This window comes from Pseudonaja textilis, chromosome 1 (assembly GCF_049901715.1).
Source record: "Pseudonaja textilis isolate UNSWEBS1 chromosome 1, rPseTex1.2, whole genome shotgun sequence".
Classification (NCBI taxonomy): domain Eukaryota; kingdom Metazoa; phylum Chordata; class Lepidosauria; order Squamata; family Elapidae; genus Pseudonaja; species Pseudonaja textilis.
In genome coordinates this window covers 101,305,815-101,322,559 of record NC_141990.1, presented here as the reverse complement: position 1 = coordinate 101,322,559, position 16,745 = coordinate 101,305,815, and the positions used below count along the sequence as shown (strand labels likewise).

General features: G+C 37.6%; 1 protein-coding gene across 1 annotated transcript; it reads right to left on the bottom strand.

Annotated features, from left to right (window-relative positions):
* Positions 1 to 1,143: 1,143 nt before the first annotated feature.
* Positions 1,144 to 7,119, bottom strand: CD24 (CD24 molecule). Its single transcript, XM_026726531.2, has 2 exons — positions 6,999 to 7,119; positions 1,144 to 2,602 (listed from the first exon to the last, which is right to left on the bottom strand). Exons 1-2 carry the CDS (start codon positions 7,065 to 7,067, stop codon positions 2,447 to 2,449), a joined length of 225 nt encoding a protein of 74 aa, XP_026582316.1. The 5' UTR covers positions 7,068 to 7,119; the 3' UTR covers positions 1,144 to 2,446.
* Between the last annotated feature and the right edge of the window lie 9,626 nt (positions 7,120 to 16,745).

Sequence of the window (16,745 nt, the reverse complement as noted above, 5' to 3'; positions counted from 1 at the left end):
ACAGAAAGCAGATAAAAAGTTTTCCACTGTATGCCTCTGCAGCTTATTCTAGTCTCTTTCAAAATTCTTCATCTAGTCTTTTTCAAGTACTGTTAAACAATTCATAGTTATCCTGCACAGAGTTGAGCAGAAGCTGAACACGTAATTAGATTTGATTAACAGATACCAATTAATGCTGCTACCCTAAATCAAATTAGGTTTTAGGAAACAAAAAAAGCATTGTAACTAGCATTTTAAGAGGTTCAGATAATTTTAACCAGGCTCCCAAATGCCGATAAGCAACCTTTTCTTAGCCACTTCTGCTTTTTCAAAAGTGATAGCAGTTCCCTAACATGTTTAGACCAGCAGGCAATGCAAACAATCCAATGCATTGCTTTGCAATACAAACTGCACTTCCAGGTTGTTGTTTTTTATTACTATAGTCCCTGTCTTAGCTTATATAGCAATAGCACTTAGACTTATATACCACTTCACCGTGCTTTACAGCCCTCTCTAAGCAGTTTTACAGGGTCAGCATCTTGCGCCCAACAATTTGGGTCCTCATTTTATCCACTTCGGAAGGATGGAAGGCTGAGTCAACCTTGAGCCTGGTGGGATTCTATCTGTCAAATTGCAGTGGGAGTAGCTTACAGTACTGCACTCTAACCACTGTGCCACCGAGGCTCCTCATAATCATAATAAACCCCGATTTCCTTGTAGCTATTTCATCTTATGATTCCATTGAATTTTGTTATTTTCCCAAGAGAAGAAAAATGCAGAAGTGGATATATTTACGATAGGGGGTGTTGCATGGCCCTTCAGGTCAGATTGCAAAAGTGCATTGAAGCACATAGGAAACCTTAAAGCAAAGGCATCTTTTCCTAGGACATGCAGACACCCCCTTGCAGCCACAGGAACCTCCTCCTCCTCCCAAAATAGACCTTCTGGTCCCCAGCCTCAGAGATGCCACCAGATTCAACGCATAGCTATTCAAATATCCTAAACAAAGTACACAATTCCAAGTACACAGTGTGTAAGGTCACAGACAATATTATTAGGAATAGAACTTAGTGTTTCTTTTGAATCTAGTTATTCGATTAGAGAGGGCTCTGCCCTAATTGTTAGCAGAATATTGAAGATCAAAAAAACTAGAATGTACAAGAATTAGATCCATTGTTTTATTCATAGTTTGATTTAAGATTATAGCATAATCACATAATCATTAAGTCAAATAATGTACTCAATACAAAAGGAATGCATACATTTCCCCCATCCCATCCCAAGGTTTATTATGTAAATACTTGACAATGCAATGGATGTATACAGACTCTGGGTAACTGACTAAATCAGAGACAAGTGTGCATTTAAAGCCATGATCACACATAGTAAGTGAACAAGACTGTCTGGTGTGGTTCTGCCTTTAAGACTTTCCATTATTTATTTCTGAAGAGTCAAACATTTGGATAACATTATAGTACCAGTTTTAGTTCAAATTACTTACTGTACAGAACACTTTGCATAGAAATAATTTGTGCAAATATATCAGTTTCAATCTTTAAAAGGTACACACTTTAAGGATTAATATTTCAGGATTTAAACATTGTGTATTTTCACTCAACATTAAATTATTTGCCCAAAGATGTTTCACTGAAAGAATAAAATAAACACTAATTGCACCAAAACTGACATTTAGAAATTACCCCCAGAAACTTTTAGAAGGAGGCTATTATAAGGAAAACTATTCAGGTTTAATTATATAAATTGATTATTTCATAACTTATTTTATATTGGCCATTAGCAAATATTCTTACAATAGATTTTAAATATCTTATTCTGCTGACGTATTCGGTTCACTTACAGCTTTGATAACACTGAAAAAAAATTACAGTAAATGTTTTCCAATTGGTTTTAAGTTATGCAAACTTCAATTTTGAACCTTTATAACAGACTTTTTTAAAAAATTAATGGAATAACTAGAAAATTCCAAAGTGAAATTTTGAATGGAACTGCTTCTGCTGGATATCTTTGTATCTTAAATTGAGAAAAACAAACCACACTTCAGCATGTTTTCATTTTTTACTGGTTTTATAAGCTTAGAGGATGAGTGTCATTTTCAAATCAAGCTCCTTATTTTGCATAGCTTTATCAACTCTTTCCTCTCGAAGGCATGATCCATGGCTTGTTGCATTTCTCTTATATTGTCAAGTTCAAGGTGTTGAATATTAGAGCCCACAGGCTATCTTGTGAATCAAATTATTTTTGAAGGAAGGTTGATTCAATTCATCAGATATTCTTATTAAGCATCTTGGTCAAATTGGTATCAGTGACTGAACTGTACTGGCTGGATACAAGTATTTTATTCTGGGTTGTTTGTTTTTTAATAATTCTCAGAATACAGAGGTCTCACCATCTTAGATGAATTAGGGAACTTGGTAGGGAAGGATGTTGTTTTCCCAGATCAGATGCTTTAACAAAAGTACAGGAGCGAGACTGAGAGTATGAAGAGGCCAGTAGTTGACTGAAGATAATTTCCATGTCCCTTGGTGGTGCTATTTATGTTAAGTGATACAGAAGTCACGGATGAATTATTGTGCGGAGCAACTGTAGTTTTACTAGCTTCCCCCTAAATAGGCAAAAGAAAAAAAAGAGATTGTAAAATCAATCAGCACATGTTGCATTCTGCCTTCCAGGGCTTATAGTGTATTGATTTATGTTATTACATTAGTCTGCATAGATTGTAAAGATAGTTGTGGCTGTTTTTTTTTTTAATTTCACCATGAAATACACATTCGCATATGTTTCACTGCCCTTCCTAAAAAGTACACTTTAAAGAGCATAATTCTATATTCAGAAATAAGCCCCTGGAGCTTACTTATATGTTAACCGTATGTAACATGCAAAACAAACAATATGAAATCTTTTTCTTGAGATATATCAGTCCTGAGGCAAACAGTCAATAAGAAAAGAACTCTATGACAGTTAGAATGAGAATTCACAGCTCACCTTTTTGTATATCCCATATCAATAATGACACTGACAACTTGGAAATAATACTCTAACATCAACATACCAATCACCTACCCCAAACTTCCTCATCTATCAAATCACAATTTATCTGAAATGGATATTTTCTCTTTTAACTATGTCAGATTTTACTGAGACCAGATCAAAGCTAGCAATCAGAAAATAAAAATGCTATTCAGGTAATCTTAGATAGAAGAATTGATAGCTCGTCATTCATACTCCAGTTGAGTTTATAAAGAAGTCTACATTGGATTCAAGCATTACATTACATCATAACATGCTTGTTTGATTTTGGCTTACATGATATGAAAAACCTTATTTCCAGCTTATTTAACATTTCTGATTAAATACTCACATTAATAATGCTGGCTATTATTGATACTTTTAACAAGTGAAAGATTTTTAAGGTGAAAAGACCAGAGGTAAAATTTCACAATAAATCTCTATTTTTTTGTTCTGGTCATTGCATGCCATGACAGGCAAATGAAATAATATGTTTTAGGAATTTAAATTACTTGAAATGGCTTTGAAATTACTTGAAATGATTTCTATGGCACAGGTATTATTTCTTTTGTTTTGGTTACTATGTAGCCAACAAGACTTTTAGAAACCTGAGTACAACATAAAAACTGGCTCAAATAATGACATGAATAGGATAAGCACATACCACACTTTCAGATCTGCTATTAGATTTGAGCACATGCATTGTCTATCTCCAGCCGCTTAGCACTAATTTTTATTTCAAGAATTTGTTAAAAGTTGCATAAAATTAGAAAAGCAGGCATATGCTGACTGAGCTAAAACACCCCCTTAAACCAAGCTGGATTATGGCTCAACTTGCTTTGTGATCCCAACTATTACAATTTACGGCTTAATTTGAAGCCTGAACCTAGTCAACTGTGGGTTAATCACTAAGCCATGGATCACAGGTTTGTGAAATTTGTGAATCAGGCCACAAAAATATCTTTGTAACCTATTTTTTGATATAGAAGTCCTTTGTACTACAGCACCAATTTGATATGGTGGTTAAAATGTACCATGTTTGAAATGAGAATATGAATTCCAATCATCCCCACTAGGTAGATGAGGCCAGGAAATCACCTCTACATGAAGGCTAAAACTACTTTTATTGACATTGGATAAATAAGAGAAATTTGCCAGTTCAACTGTGGTGCCTAGAGACCACTTGAGCCACTTCTGAAGGAAGGATAGACCAACTTATGTCATGTTAATAATGTCAGACTTCAACTACTCTATGAAGAATATCTGATCTGGCAGCTGAGCACGTATTGGAAAGCAGGGCAGGTTTTGAGTATTTACTTCATTTAACAATAATAGATGAAAGGTTGCCATATACTGATTGCAAACCCACCATAATATTCCCCAAGCCACATATGTTATACATCAGGTCAGTTTCACCCCATCCATTTCAAATGGAGATACGTTTATTTTGAGCAAAATTTATACTCAGTAAGCACTGACAGTCCAGTCAAGTTTAAGAGGCAGCATTCATATCTGCTCATAGATTATCCACATTAAAATTCTAATTTCAGAAATCCTATACACAAGGATGTTTTTCCTTAATAAAGGGAATTCCAACTTGAGAAATGCACTTGCATGATTGCCACCTGACTCTTTATTGTATATTCTGGTTGTTTAGAAGAAGTTCTTATGTTGCATTTCACACTTACAGAGCAACAACACCATGTACAGTTAACATATGTTAGCTGTGAAGTTCAAGTCAGAAAGCTGGGAGGATATACGGCACATAGGAAGCATATTCAAAGAAATCATTTTGTTACAAACTACCAAAGAAATTCTCTACTGTTAAGCTTGATGCTGCTTTTTCTATTAGACCGTTACAATAACAAATTTACTTCCACAAAAAGCTGCAGATTATCTAACAAGAACTAAAAGGTAAACCTTACAGATTTTTTAATCAAACTTTTCAAGCCACTCCAATCTGTTCTCAAAATGTTTCCCCAAAATCCCTTTCATTTCTGTTAAATATTCGCTCCAATTTTATTTTTTGCTATTCCTTTAGCAAACACTTTCTCCTGCCTTCAACTATGTCTGCTAAGCTGATATAAAGTAACAAGACTGAAATGCAAGTCCTCAGTTCTTTGAAACTAGCTGCATAAAATATTAATCTGCTACAGCTTCTATTGTAGTACTGTGGTATTGAAGGACTAATTTGTGCTTTTTTAAAAATGCCAAGTCAGGCAGGGCTTCCCAAATTTCTTCAAAGATTTACATAATCACGAAAGGCATGATAAAGCATATATATGTCTAGAAAGTTATTACTTGAAAGTTTATTTAATAAAGAGAGCAGATTCTTAAGTTATCTGCTATACTAAAATTCACAAGAATTTCTATAGCAGTATCCAGTGGTTAAGGAAAAAACGGGGCTGTGAATTCAAAAAGAAGACTAGGATTTGGAATGTACATATACCAGTACTTCACCTGCCTGGATCACCCACAAGCCAAAGTGAATTTCTAAAAAGTGTTAGGGAGGGCGGCCACAGAAAGCACAGCTGACTCTCCCATAGATGCTACCCGCATACATCCAAATTACGTTTTGCCTTCCAATCTGGATCTCCACACAACTCAAGTACAGTACACACAATTATACACCAAGAATAGAACGTAAAACCCACAGAGAAGTCTGAAAGAGAATAGTGAAGTCTCTCAGCAATTTGTTCTTCAACACAGCAAGAAAATCTAACAGGACAAAATCTAACATGGGGGGAAGAGAAACAAACATTCCAACTCTCAGCTACTTCAACCACTATGTATTACTAAGTTCAGCAACACTAGATGGTCTGCAGTCCTACTCTAGCAATAGCACTTAGACTTATATACCGCTTCACAATGCTTTACAGCCCTCTCTAAGCAGTTTACAGTCAGCATATTGCAGCCAACAATCTGGGTCCTCATTTTACCGACCTCCCAAGCAGCAGCCTTTTAAGAAAAGGCAGATGGAAGACTTGTCGGGCAACTGCATTTTACTACTTTCAAGTTTCCACAAAACAGCTTTCCTATCAGGTTGATTTTAGATGGTTGATAATGCAGTTACTTTTTTTTAAGCCACTCTAAGCAGCTTTTGCAAAACTGTTAAAAACTGCTAGAGCATGTAGCTTTTCAGATACGTTATTCCAATTCAATTGCAGCCTAACCAACAATTTTATTTTATCCAAAACTCTACAAGAAGTCTATTTTTATTCCCTCAATGGCTAGCATATGGGTACTTGCCTTCTCCAGCTAGTAGTGGCTAGGATGAAGACATTCAGGCGTTAATTCCTAATGTAACCTTAGTCAAAATTTAATGGGATGTATATTTCTGAGCAGACGTATATAGAACTGCAAAAGGAAGCTAAAGGGGAACGGGTGATCAACTTTTCTCCTTAAAAAACAATGTAAAAGAATTTACTTTCTTTAAAAAGATCAGAAGTGGGGAAGGAGGACGACGCTCAATCTTCCCTAGGAAATTGGGAAAAGGAGGCAACAGAAGGCTGGAACTGAGTCTGCAAATCTGCAAAACTTAAGTTAGAGAACTGAATTCCAGGATTCATCCACATATCACATTAAACCATGCTTAAATTCAATTTACTGAATGAACCACAGACGCCTAGGTTTACCCAACTGGCTATGCCCGAACCAACCAAGCCACATTTAAAGGTTCAGCGCGATCTGGAAACTTAAAAAAAAAAAAAAAACCTCTGTCGGGAAAACTTCCCCCTCCCCCGCGCGCGCCTCCCCCATCCCACCTCAAAATTGCAACTTATTAATGCAAAATTCGCGCGCGGCTGGAAAGCAAAACCCGGGAAAGCCCCTGAGGAGGATGGTGGCAACGCTAATAAGAATAAACGTCCTCTGCTCCTCCGCCCCCGCGACACCTATTCCGGAGCGCGGGGTGTCCCGCTGCTGAGGCTTGGGGGTGAAGCGAACCCGCGGCTGGGCAGGCCTCGTGGTCGCTCGCTCGCTCGCTCGCTCACCTGAGAGGGTGAAAGCAGCGCCAGGACAAAAAGCCCGAAGACGAGCCGCCAAGCCAGCGTCCTGCCCATGTCTGCTCGTGCCGGGAACGCCGCTCGTCCCACCCCGTAAGTGCTTCTCCTCAGGTGCAGCGGCGGAGGCCGGTTTTTATGGGCGCACCAAGCGGCGGGGGGGGGGGCGGATCCAGGGCCTCGTCGCCCCCGCCTCCTTTATTTCGTTCTGTTTGTGGGACGACCCTCCGCCGCTTCTCCTCCTCTGACTCCCTCTCAGGAGCGCCTTTCCGTACTGGAAATAAAACACCAGCGTAGCGAAACAGGGAAGGCGGGGAGGACGAGGGAAGGAAAGCTGGAGATGCCCCTGGGCTCTTTTAGTTTCAGTACAAAAGCTTTCTTTTTTATATATTTTTTATTTTATTTTAATTATAAGTATACAACAGGGTGCATCCGTTCTGGCATTACAATTGTTATACATGTGTAAATTTTACTTCACCATTTACAATCCTCTTGTTTGATACATTGTTTACTAATTATTCTAATCATCATTGCTATTTATGCAGATTCCACCTTGTTTTTTAATTCTAAGGTTAGTCTGTCCAGGCAGCCTTGGTGTCTAAACTTTGATGAATTCAGATTCATCTAAACGATGAATTCATCTAAACGATGAGTTCAGATTCATCTAAACTTTGATGAATTCAGATTCCAATCAACTTTCCTGTTTTAGAAGATTACTTTCCCTCCCCTCCCCTTGAGTCCCTAGTATACAAAAACAGAAGCAAACAAAAAAGTATGATGGTATTTCTTTTGGGGACATCTAAATCACATTGAAAAAAAAAAGGCAACTGGTCCTTTTCCATGGAAGCCTTACTCTGAGCAAGTCCTGGGATCTTCTCTTTGTGCAAATGCAGTTCTGAAAAGTCAAGGGTGACTGGTCATGTGCTGAACACTACTCCTTAAAAGCGGCCATAGAATAGGTTTTTGCATATTTTGAATTAGCAGCAGTGTAACTACTAGTTGGCCTAACTACTAGTTAGAACCAAATGACAGGAAACTGTGGTAGAGTGTGTCTTTGCTCTGGCTCATCAGGGGAGGATGCCTCTTTCTCCTTAATTCATAAATTAATTCATTGTCAGGGATAGCTTGCTGGGTGGGACTATAGTAACAGGTGCCAAGGTTGTGGTTTTCCTTTTACAATACATGTCTTTTCCAAAACAAACTTGATCTTCATTTATCAGAAAGTGCAAAAAGAATAAGAGGCTGTGCTGGACTGGATCTAATACTCACTAACACACCTGATTGAAGAAGTGACTGTTGCCAGGAATATGGAGGGAACTGGTTGTGTTACTCTTGAATCTCTAGTAAGCAAAGGAGGAGAAAGAAGAATTAGAGTAGCATACTTGGTGTGAAAAGACCAAAGGTTGGTGAACTCCAAGGACAGGAAGGTGGGTTATGGCAGCTTCAATTCCTTAAGGAAAAAAAAAAGTCTAGGATGAGTTGGAAATGGAACAAAATTGGATGGGATGAGGCTGCAAACAATTCCTACAAGGAAAAAAAAATAAAAGAAATCTTGATTGATTGAAAATTTATTAACAATCTTACAGTGATTATATATATTAATAATATATAGTTATTATGTACCATCATGTTGATGCCAACTTAGCCACCACGCAGATTTTCTCCTTACAGACTCCGGTAATCTAAAATGCTGATCACGAGCAAGAAAAATAAACACCGGAGAGTGGAAAGGGGGAATGGAAGAGAAGGGGGCCTAACCAAAGAACACAAGGTAGTGTTCAGAAAGAGTAGGAACTATACCAGAAAGAGAATGAGTTGAGGCTTTCAAGAAATACAAAAAATAACAAAGAAAGCAAGATTTGAGGGGGGTGTAAAATGGAAAGAAAAGAGAGTATGGGAGTTGTGAGGAGAAAGTAGCCAAGTGGTGATGGATATTGGTTGGAATGCAGAAGTTTGTAAGTTATATTTTGCATTTGTTTTCTCTCAGAAGGAAATGTCAAAGCCATGCCACTAGAACAGAAATGAACCAGAGCTTAGGATACACACAGAGAGGGTAAGACAATACAGCTAATTCCAGAACCAAATAAATTACATCCCAAAGTGCCAGTTTGGTCTAATGGGTAAGGCACCAGGTAAAGAAAGAGAGAGACTGTGAGTTCAAATCCCACCCTACCCATGAAAGTCAGTTGGGTGACTTTGGGCCAGACTCTCTCTCTCTCAGCCCTGTTATTGTAAGGAAAATCAATTAATTAATCAATCAATCTTGGTAATGTTTGAGAACCCTTAGAAGACTGGTGACATCTCAGAAAACTGGAAGAGAAATTAGTGTTATTATTGTTGTCTCACAAGGCTGTTAAAGCCATAAGAAACAACAGCTCTACAGCTCCAGGAGTGAAGAATGCAAACATGATTTTAAATATTATTTCCCTTTCTTGAAATGATAAAGCAAGAGAAAGGGAACAAGGGGGGATATTATATACCACATTTTGGCATGATTTAAATGCTTTAAATGCAATAGGTATTTTGTAAACATCCAACACTAAGCCACAATGTGATTAAATTAGTTTTGACTTGGTGTGATGAGTGAACCCAGCCAATATGATTACAAAAGCAAAGTGTTTGTTTAATATATGGCTGCCTATTTTATAAACAGGATGCAGTGGATCAGTGTCGATAAGAAAGGTTGGCAGTTCAGCGGTTCGAATCCCTAGCACCGCGTAACAGAGTGAGCTCCAGTTACTTGTCCCAGCTTCTGCCAACCTAGCAATTCAAAAGCATGTAAAAATACAAGTAGAAAAATAGGGATCTCTTTGGTGGGAAGGTAACAGCGTTCCATGCACCTTCGGCATTTAGTCATGCCGACCACATGACCACAGAGACGTCTTCGGACAGTGCTGGCTCTTCGGCTTTGTAACGGAGATGAGCACCTCCCCCTAGAGCTGGAAACTACTAGCACCTATGTGCAAGGGGAACCTTTACCTATTTTATAAACAATAACCCTAGGCAATTCACAACAAACAAACAAACAAAAACAAGCCCCAAACCAGCAATGAAACAATTGGGTCATCCATGAAGCAACTGTCTCTGCACGCTTTCAGTTTATTTCAGGTGTATCCAATCTTCTGGTTTGCCTGGGCCACCTTGAGTGAAGAGGAGCTGTCTTGGGAAACATATAAAATATATAATATGGATAAATATAAAAATCACATCATGAAGTTTATGATCTTGTGGGGCTGCTTTTCTAGCTGTCCAGGGCTGTGGGTTGGACATGCCTGGTTTAGTTCAATGTTTGTGGAACATGCTCAGAACCTGTGTAGGATTAACACGAATAAGTACATGCTGGCCATCATTTTACATCCTGTTTATCCAAGGATTAAGTGTCATGCTCTGTCAGGAAAGTCATTATTTCTGGATTTTGCAACATTATAAATCACAGAAGGTGGTTTTTATAATTCCCTACAACAAACAAGGGAAAAACCAACCAACTCATACAGTTTGTGATATTAGCTACTGTTTCAACAATATTTATAACCGCAATCCTAAACATTTTTATTCTGGAATGAGCATTCCACTCAATAGGCTTTACTCCTACGTAATTTGGTATACCTAGGATCTTCTGAACTACTGTCATTCACTAAGTAATGCAATTATGTTGTAAGATATGCAATCATATCATAAAAGTGAATCCGTTGATTAAAATGCCAGCTTATTGCTTGACTTGGGGGCAACATTTAACCATGCTTGACTGATCTCCAAAAAATAAGCAGAATGGGGACTGGTTAGCATTTGAAGACACCAGCACAGATAAATGTCAGATTTGTAGACTTGATTGAGAAATAAAAGGGGAAAAAATCTGTGAGAAAAGCAGTGGCAAATCATTTTTACACTTCACTGTCAATAAAATTATCTGAACAAACCCATGAATTTGCTGGGAGCTGATTTTTACTCAGGAGACACTGGTTGCTCTCCTGTTAATATGTCATTTTCAATTCCTCTATTGGATTACTGTATTGGATAAACCCAATGGCTCCTACTATGAATTCACTGTTAAGGGCTGCTCCTTGTTGGACCACAGCAAAGAGAAAAATAACTCCACAAAACCTCCCCTCTACCTTTTTAAAGTCTAACAATGCAATTCTATATATACATATTCTTCTGTAAGACACAGAATGCAATGAGGTTTAATATTAAGTTGGTTTTAGGTAAATATCTACCTGGCCCCTTGACTTCTAAAGACCTCTTCATTCTTATCCACTTCTAGAACAGACTTCTAGAGCTGTAAAAGACAGGCAAAACCCATCTTGAAAAATCAGAGATGAGGAAGCTGGAATTTTAACACTGACCTCGTATTCCTTCCCATCTAATTCCAGTCTTGTGAAAGATAACAATGAGTACTGTAGGACTTCTGGTTTGAGCTTCTTCAGCGACAGGCAGAAATCCGTGATTGTGCGCAGTTTTGGTCTGGGCTCGCTGCTGGAGCACCCCAAGCTGGCTGGTTTCAGGGCTAAGCCACCCTGTAGAGGTGGTGAAGAGGGGAGAGACTGCTAGCAGGGTTGAGGAGAGCCGCATCTCTCCTCCTCAGCTGGCCATTACTCCCTTTCCCAAAGGCGGTTGCAGCGGTGGTCAGAAATGGCCACCTCAAAGAAGAACTCGACCAGAAAAGAATGTGCAGGAGGAAGATAAGAAGTGAAAGTTCTGGCTGACTGGGTTAAATTGCAAAAGCAACAATTAAGGTACCCTGGAATTTAAACTTTAAAAAATAACATCGTTCCCAAAGAAGATTCTGAAGCAGCGAAGGAAAGTGAAAAGGGAAAGGTTTGTTTTTTTTTTCTTCTCTCCCTTTCCCTATACTGACAAATAAGAGATTCAATAAGAAATCGGGGGGAAAATCCGCTTTGACATCAACAGGCAATTAAGCTGAAAATAAAATAAAATGTCAAAGGGATAATAAAGATTTCTGGACACTAAAATTTTTTTATAAGCAGGAAAGGAGAGAAAAAGAATAAAAGGGTAGGATCTGGAAAAAACGGAAGAGACTGCCTGGAATTAAAAGGAATCTACAGTAAAACTTCAACAAACTTCTAAAAGATACATTTTAACTGAAATGTAATTCAGTTACATTTTAACTTGGCAACTAAATAGTAGAACCCCAGGAAGTGAAAGTTAAAAAAATTGCAAGAAGAAACAGCTTGTGTGTATTTGGATTACTTGGTGATCTTTGGATTCTTGGTTATTGCACTTGACTGACTAAAATCAATCGGCTGGTTGTTTAAAAATTTATACAATGGCACTACTTCTGGATGAATTGAAAACGGAACTTAAAAAGTACAAAGAAGATGCACAAGAAGGGAAGGGTTCTTTTGGCTTCATTTTTCAATTCTTAGAAATGGAGATTTGGAACTATGAGAAACAACAAGAAACGTCTGCAAAACAAGAAGACTGGGACAAAGAAGAAGCCATCTTTAATGAACAAGTAATTCTATGTGGGGAAGAAAAAGGAAAGGGGGGAAAGAGAATGGAGAATTTAAGATTTAAAAAAACAACCAAAGAAAAGAAAAATAGTTCAAAAAATAAGTATAATATTGGAAAGCAACAGAAGAGGGGAGTACAGAAGAGAGAAATAGAGGTAGAGAGACAAGGGGGTAAAAAGGGGAGAGAGAAGAAGAGAGGGAAGAAGGAAAGGAAAAGAAGTTATAAAGGACAGAAACAAGATATAGAGAAACAGGGCCTATTTAGAGATAATGGGTGAAAATTTAACTGAAAAAGGGATTTTGTAAAGGTACATAAGATTGTATTGTTATATTAGTAACAGAAATAATTTTAGAAAATTGGAAACTATGATTAAAATGAGGGATAAAATAGTTACTGTAATCTAGTGAAATGTTTGTTAATAAAATAAATGAAATAAAATAAATGAGAGAATTGAATTAGGAAGGGACAGGAACATTTTAATTAGTTAATGTTTTATAAAATATAAGTGAAGAGGAGGGGGGAATTAATTATGGAAAGCTTATAACTGTTCCCATAGAAGTATGATATTTAATTGAAAAGTAATGTTAAAGAAGTTAAGATTTTAATGAATATTAACATTAATGATAGAATTGAATTGGAATGGAATGTGTTGTTTTAACTATATATATTTATAATCTTTTTTTAAAGAATATGGTGTGTATTTTAAGAATGTACCAAGCAGAATCCGAATGGAAGTTATGTATTATATTGAATGTTATAACTTTAAGGTATATATTGAAGCTTAAATAAGAGTTAAATGGATAAAATTAAAAGATATAAAGGTATCATACTCCAATCAGCAACTACAGGAGAAATTTTGTTTAATGAGAAAAGATAATATGAAATTGAAACAGGACAGAACAAAAAGTATAAATATGATAATATGATGATTTGAATTGAGATGAGATAATTAAAATAAAATTGAGAAAATTAAAAGAGGGGAGAAGCTGTGTAGAAAATGTAAAACAGTAATAAGATATGGAATAGAACATAAAAATGAGCATGAAATTGAATTTGTGTCTGTACGAAGAAATGTAACCTGGGATTACGCTACTTTCAAAAAAGATGTTTTATTTGTATTTCTTTGTGAAAACTCAAATAAAATTTATTTTAAAAAAAATGAGTACTGTAGGTGAATGACACAAAGGTCTTGATTATGTTGATGTTTTCAGCCATGAATCATTACCCTGTAAACTAATTCTGGAGGTAGAATCTGGTAAACCTTTCCTCAGGTTCAGCCTGACCCTAGAGAAACTCGATGGATCATAATGTACCACTACTTATGTAGATAAGAATTTGCCAACCCATTTTCTTTTTCCGTTTGTGGGGAATCAAGCTGAGAGTGCTCATTCGTCAAATTTATATTATCTCATGATTGTCACTCACTTCTTCATGTAGACTTTTCCATCAGAGAAAAGACTACCACATAGAACGTCTTGCTGAAAAACAATTATTTTCATTTAGAATTCAAAATAGGCAAGTAACACGGACAAAGCTTTTCTTTAAAAAATATTTTATTAATGATAATAACATTGCCTAAAAGGACTGCAATGCTGTCTATGGAGAAGTTATGTTGCATCAAACAAGCAGTATCAGGAATATGACAAAGACTTTCCTCAATCCGCTCAATCAAATTAATTTTCTTTTCTTTACAATTTTTGTTATTCAGCCAGCCTTGAAAACATCCTTTCCCCATCTGGTGCCTTCCAAATTTTCTGGGCAACAAATCTTGGAACTGGAATTGCAGATCTGGAGAGAATGGATTTTCCACACTATGGAATAAGGCATGAGAGTGGATGCTATTGTCCTCATGTTTTGGGCACTGATGTCCAATGTCTTAAACTGAAGGAGGAATCATAGAGCTGGAAATGATCATAGACATTTCTTCTACTCCCCTGCCCAGTGCAGAATCTATTACCTCTGATAGATGACTCTCCGGCCTCCTGTGAAAGAGAATTTGCCACCTCATGAGGCAGCCAATTCCACCAACCAACTGCTTGTTCAATCAGGAAGTTCTTTCTAATGTCTAGTCTGCCCCTATTTCCTTGTAATTTTAGCCCATTGTTTTTAGTTCTTTCTTTTTTAGTTATTCTGAGGCAATATAGAATAAATCCACACCCTGTTCTAAAGGGCAACCCCTCAGATTTTTGAAGATTGCTGCCATAGTGTTCTTTCTGTAAACTAAACACATCGAGATTCTTCAACTGTTCTTCAGAGAACTTGGCCTTTCATTACCTGTTCCAACATGTCAGTGTTTTTGTTTTTTTAATTTTCCTGAAGTGTAGTAAACAGAACTGACACAGTACTCCAGATGAAGCTGATTAGGACAAAATAGAACAATTACTTCCAGTTATCTGGATTTCATACTCCTCTTAACACATTAACATTCCCCCAAGCAGGGTTTTTACCACCCACGTTATATAGGTAATCCTCAGCTTATGACCACAATTGAGACTGGAACTTCTGTCACTAAGTAATGCAGTCATTAAGTTAGTCATGCTCAAATCTGTGATCTTTGTTACCCTGGCCATTAAATGAATCCAGTTCCCTGCATTGACTTTACTTGTCATAAATCCCTTGGGAAAATCATAAATGGCAATCATGTGATCTCAGGATGCTGAAACCATCACAGAGTAAAAATACACCAGTTGCCAATTGTCTGAATTTTGATCATGTGACTGCAGGGACACAGTGATTGTTGTAAGTAGAAGGACGGGTCGTATGTAACTTTAATAAGGACACTCTAATCTATTTCAAATGTACTACTGCCAAGTCAGTTCCTCCTATTGCATGCATTTTCCCACCCAATACAAAACCTGAGCTTTCTCCTTGTTAATTTCCATCCAGTCCTGTCAAAGCTGTGCAGATCTTTCATAATCTTAATCTTCTCTCACCCCACTAAGCCCCTTGCCCAGCTCTGTGTTACCCAAATGCAGCATAGTTTGACATAACTCAAATCATGCACCCTAGTCTCTCTATAGGCATCCCCTCTCCTTAAATCCAGAATCTAAAGCCAGATCCCAATTTGGGCTTGCCCATTGCCAATATGGGCCACTCAATCTGTTTCAAAAATACTGTTCTCTGCCTAAAATTGTCACAATCTCCTTAGTGAAGTTGGAGTACAGTTGCTTCCTTCTAATCTAGCAATACACCCAGATGATGTGGCTACAGCTCTGCCCTGGCATGTCTCCTCCCTCCAAGAATGATCACTGCCCTATATGCTCATCGCAGCTACATTCTCAGCTGATTAGCAGTCCCCCCACCCACCTTTTTTTCTTAGTCTTGATCCAATTGACATAAAAACTGTGGAGTCCATCAAGATGTGTTTTTCTCATCTCTTCTGCCAGCACACCTCCATCCCACCCTTAAATCCCCTTTGGGTTTCTGCCCATGCACTGTCTTTCTCATCCGGTGGCTTCTAGACCACAAAGGTACAGTTTTTCCCCCTAGTTATTTTATGTAATCTTTAAATTGCAATGAAGTAACGTTTCTCCTTTGCTGTTACGAATCTGAACCATCTGTTCTTTCTGGCTGCAGATTTTTAAAATTGTTTAAATATAATTTATTGATACGTATCTTGCATTTATTTTTGCAAAACATACATGCAAATACTTTATTATTTTTAGAAATAACTCAAGCTGGTGACCATATTCAATGCACTATTTCCCTCCTATTTTCCCAATAACAAGAACCCTTGTGAGATGGGTTAGGCCAGGGGTGTCAAACTCATGTCATCATGGTGCCGTCATGTGACATATTGGGACTTATTTCCCCAACGCTAAACTGGGCATGTCCAGTGCGTGATGCATCCATCCCGTGGGCCAGGAGTTTGACAGCCCTGGGTTAAGCTAAGAGAGAGTGACTGGTCCAAAATTACCCAGCTGACTTTCATATCTAAAGTGAGACTTGAATGCATGGTCCCCCCATCTCTCTTTCTAGCCCAGTGCCTTAACCACTAGACCAAACTTTCTGTGGCTATGCAGTGGAATGTAGAAATTAAGAAACAGACACCTTGATATTAGTCTCCTATGTCAACCTTGAATTGCTATTAAAATGTGGGATAGAACTGAGCATGTGATGAACTGTAATTTAGCATCAGCATGTGGCAATCTCAGTATGAAGCTCCTTGGACTTAATAATGGTTCATTTAAATTATTTGAGCATAAGAAGGAGACGTTTGGTGTATTTAAGAGCTGGGCATCTCCTGTTACAAGCTTCTAAAATATC

Coding starts and splice junctions, on each gene's coding strand:
- CD24 (XM_026726531.2), bottom strand. CDS start 7,067: ATGGGCAGGACGCTGGCTTGGCGGCTCGTCTTCGGGCTTTTTGTCCTG. Junction 2,603..6,998: donor CGCTGCTTTCACCCTCTCAG/GTGAGCGAGCGA, acceptor TTGCCTATTTAG/GGGGAAGCTAGTAAAACTAC.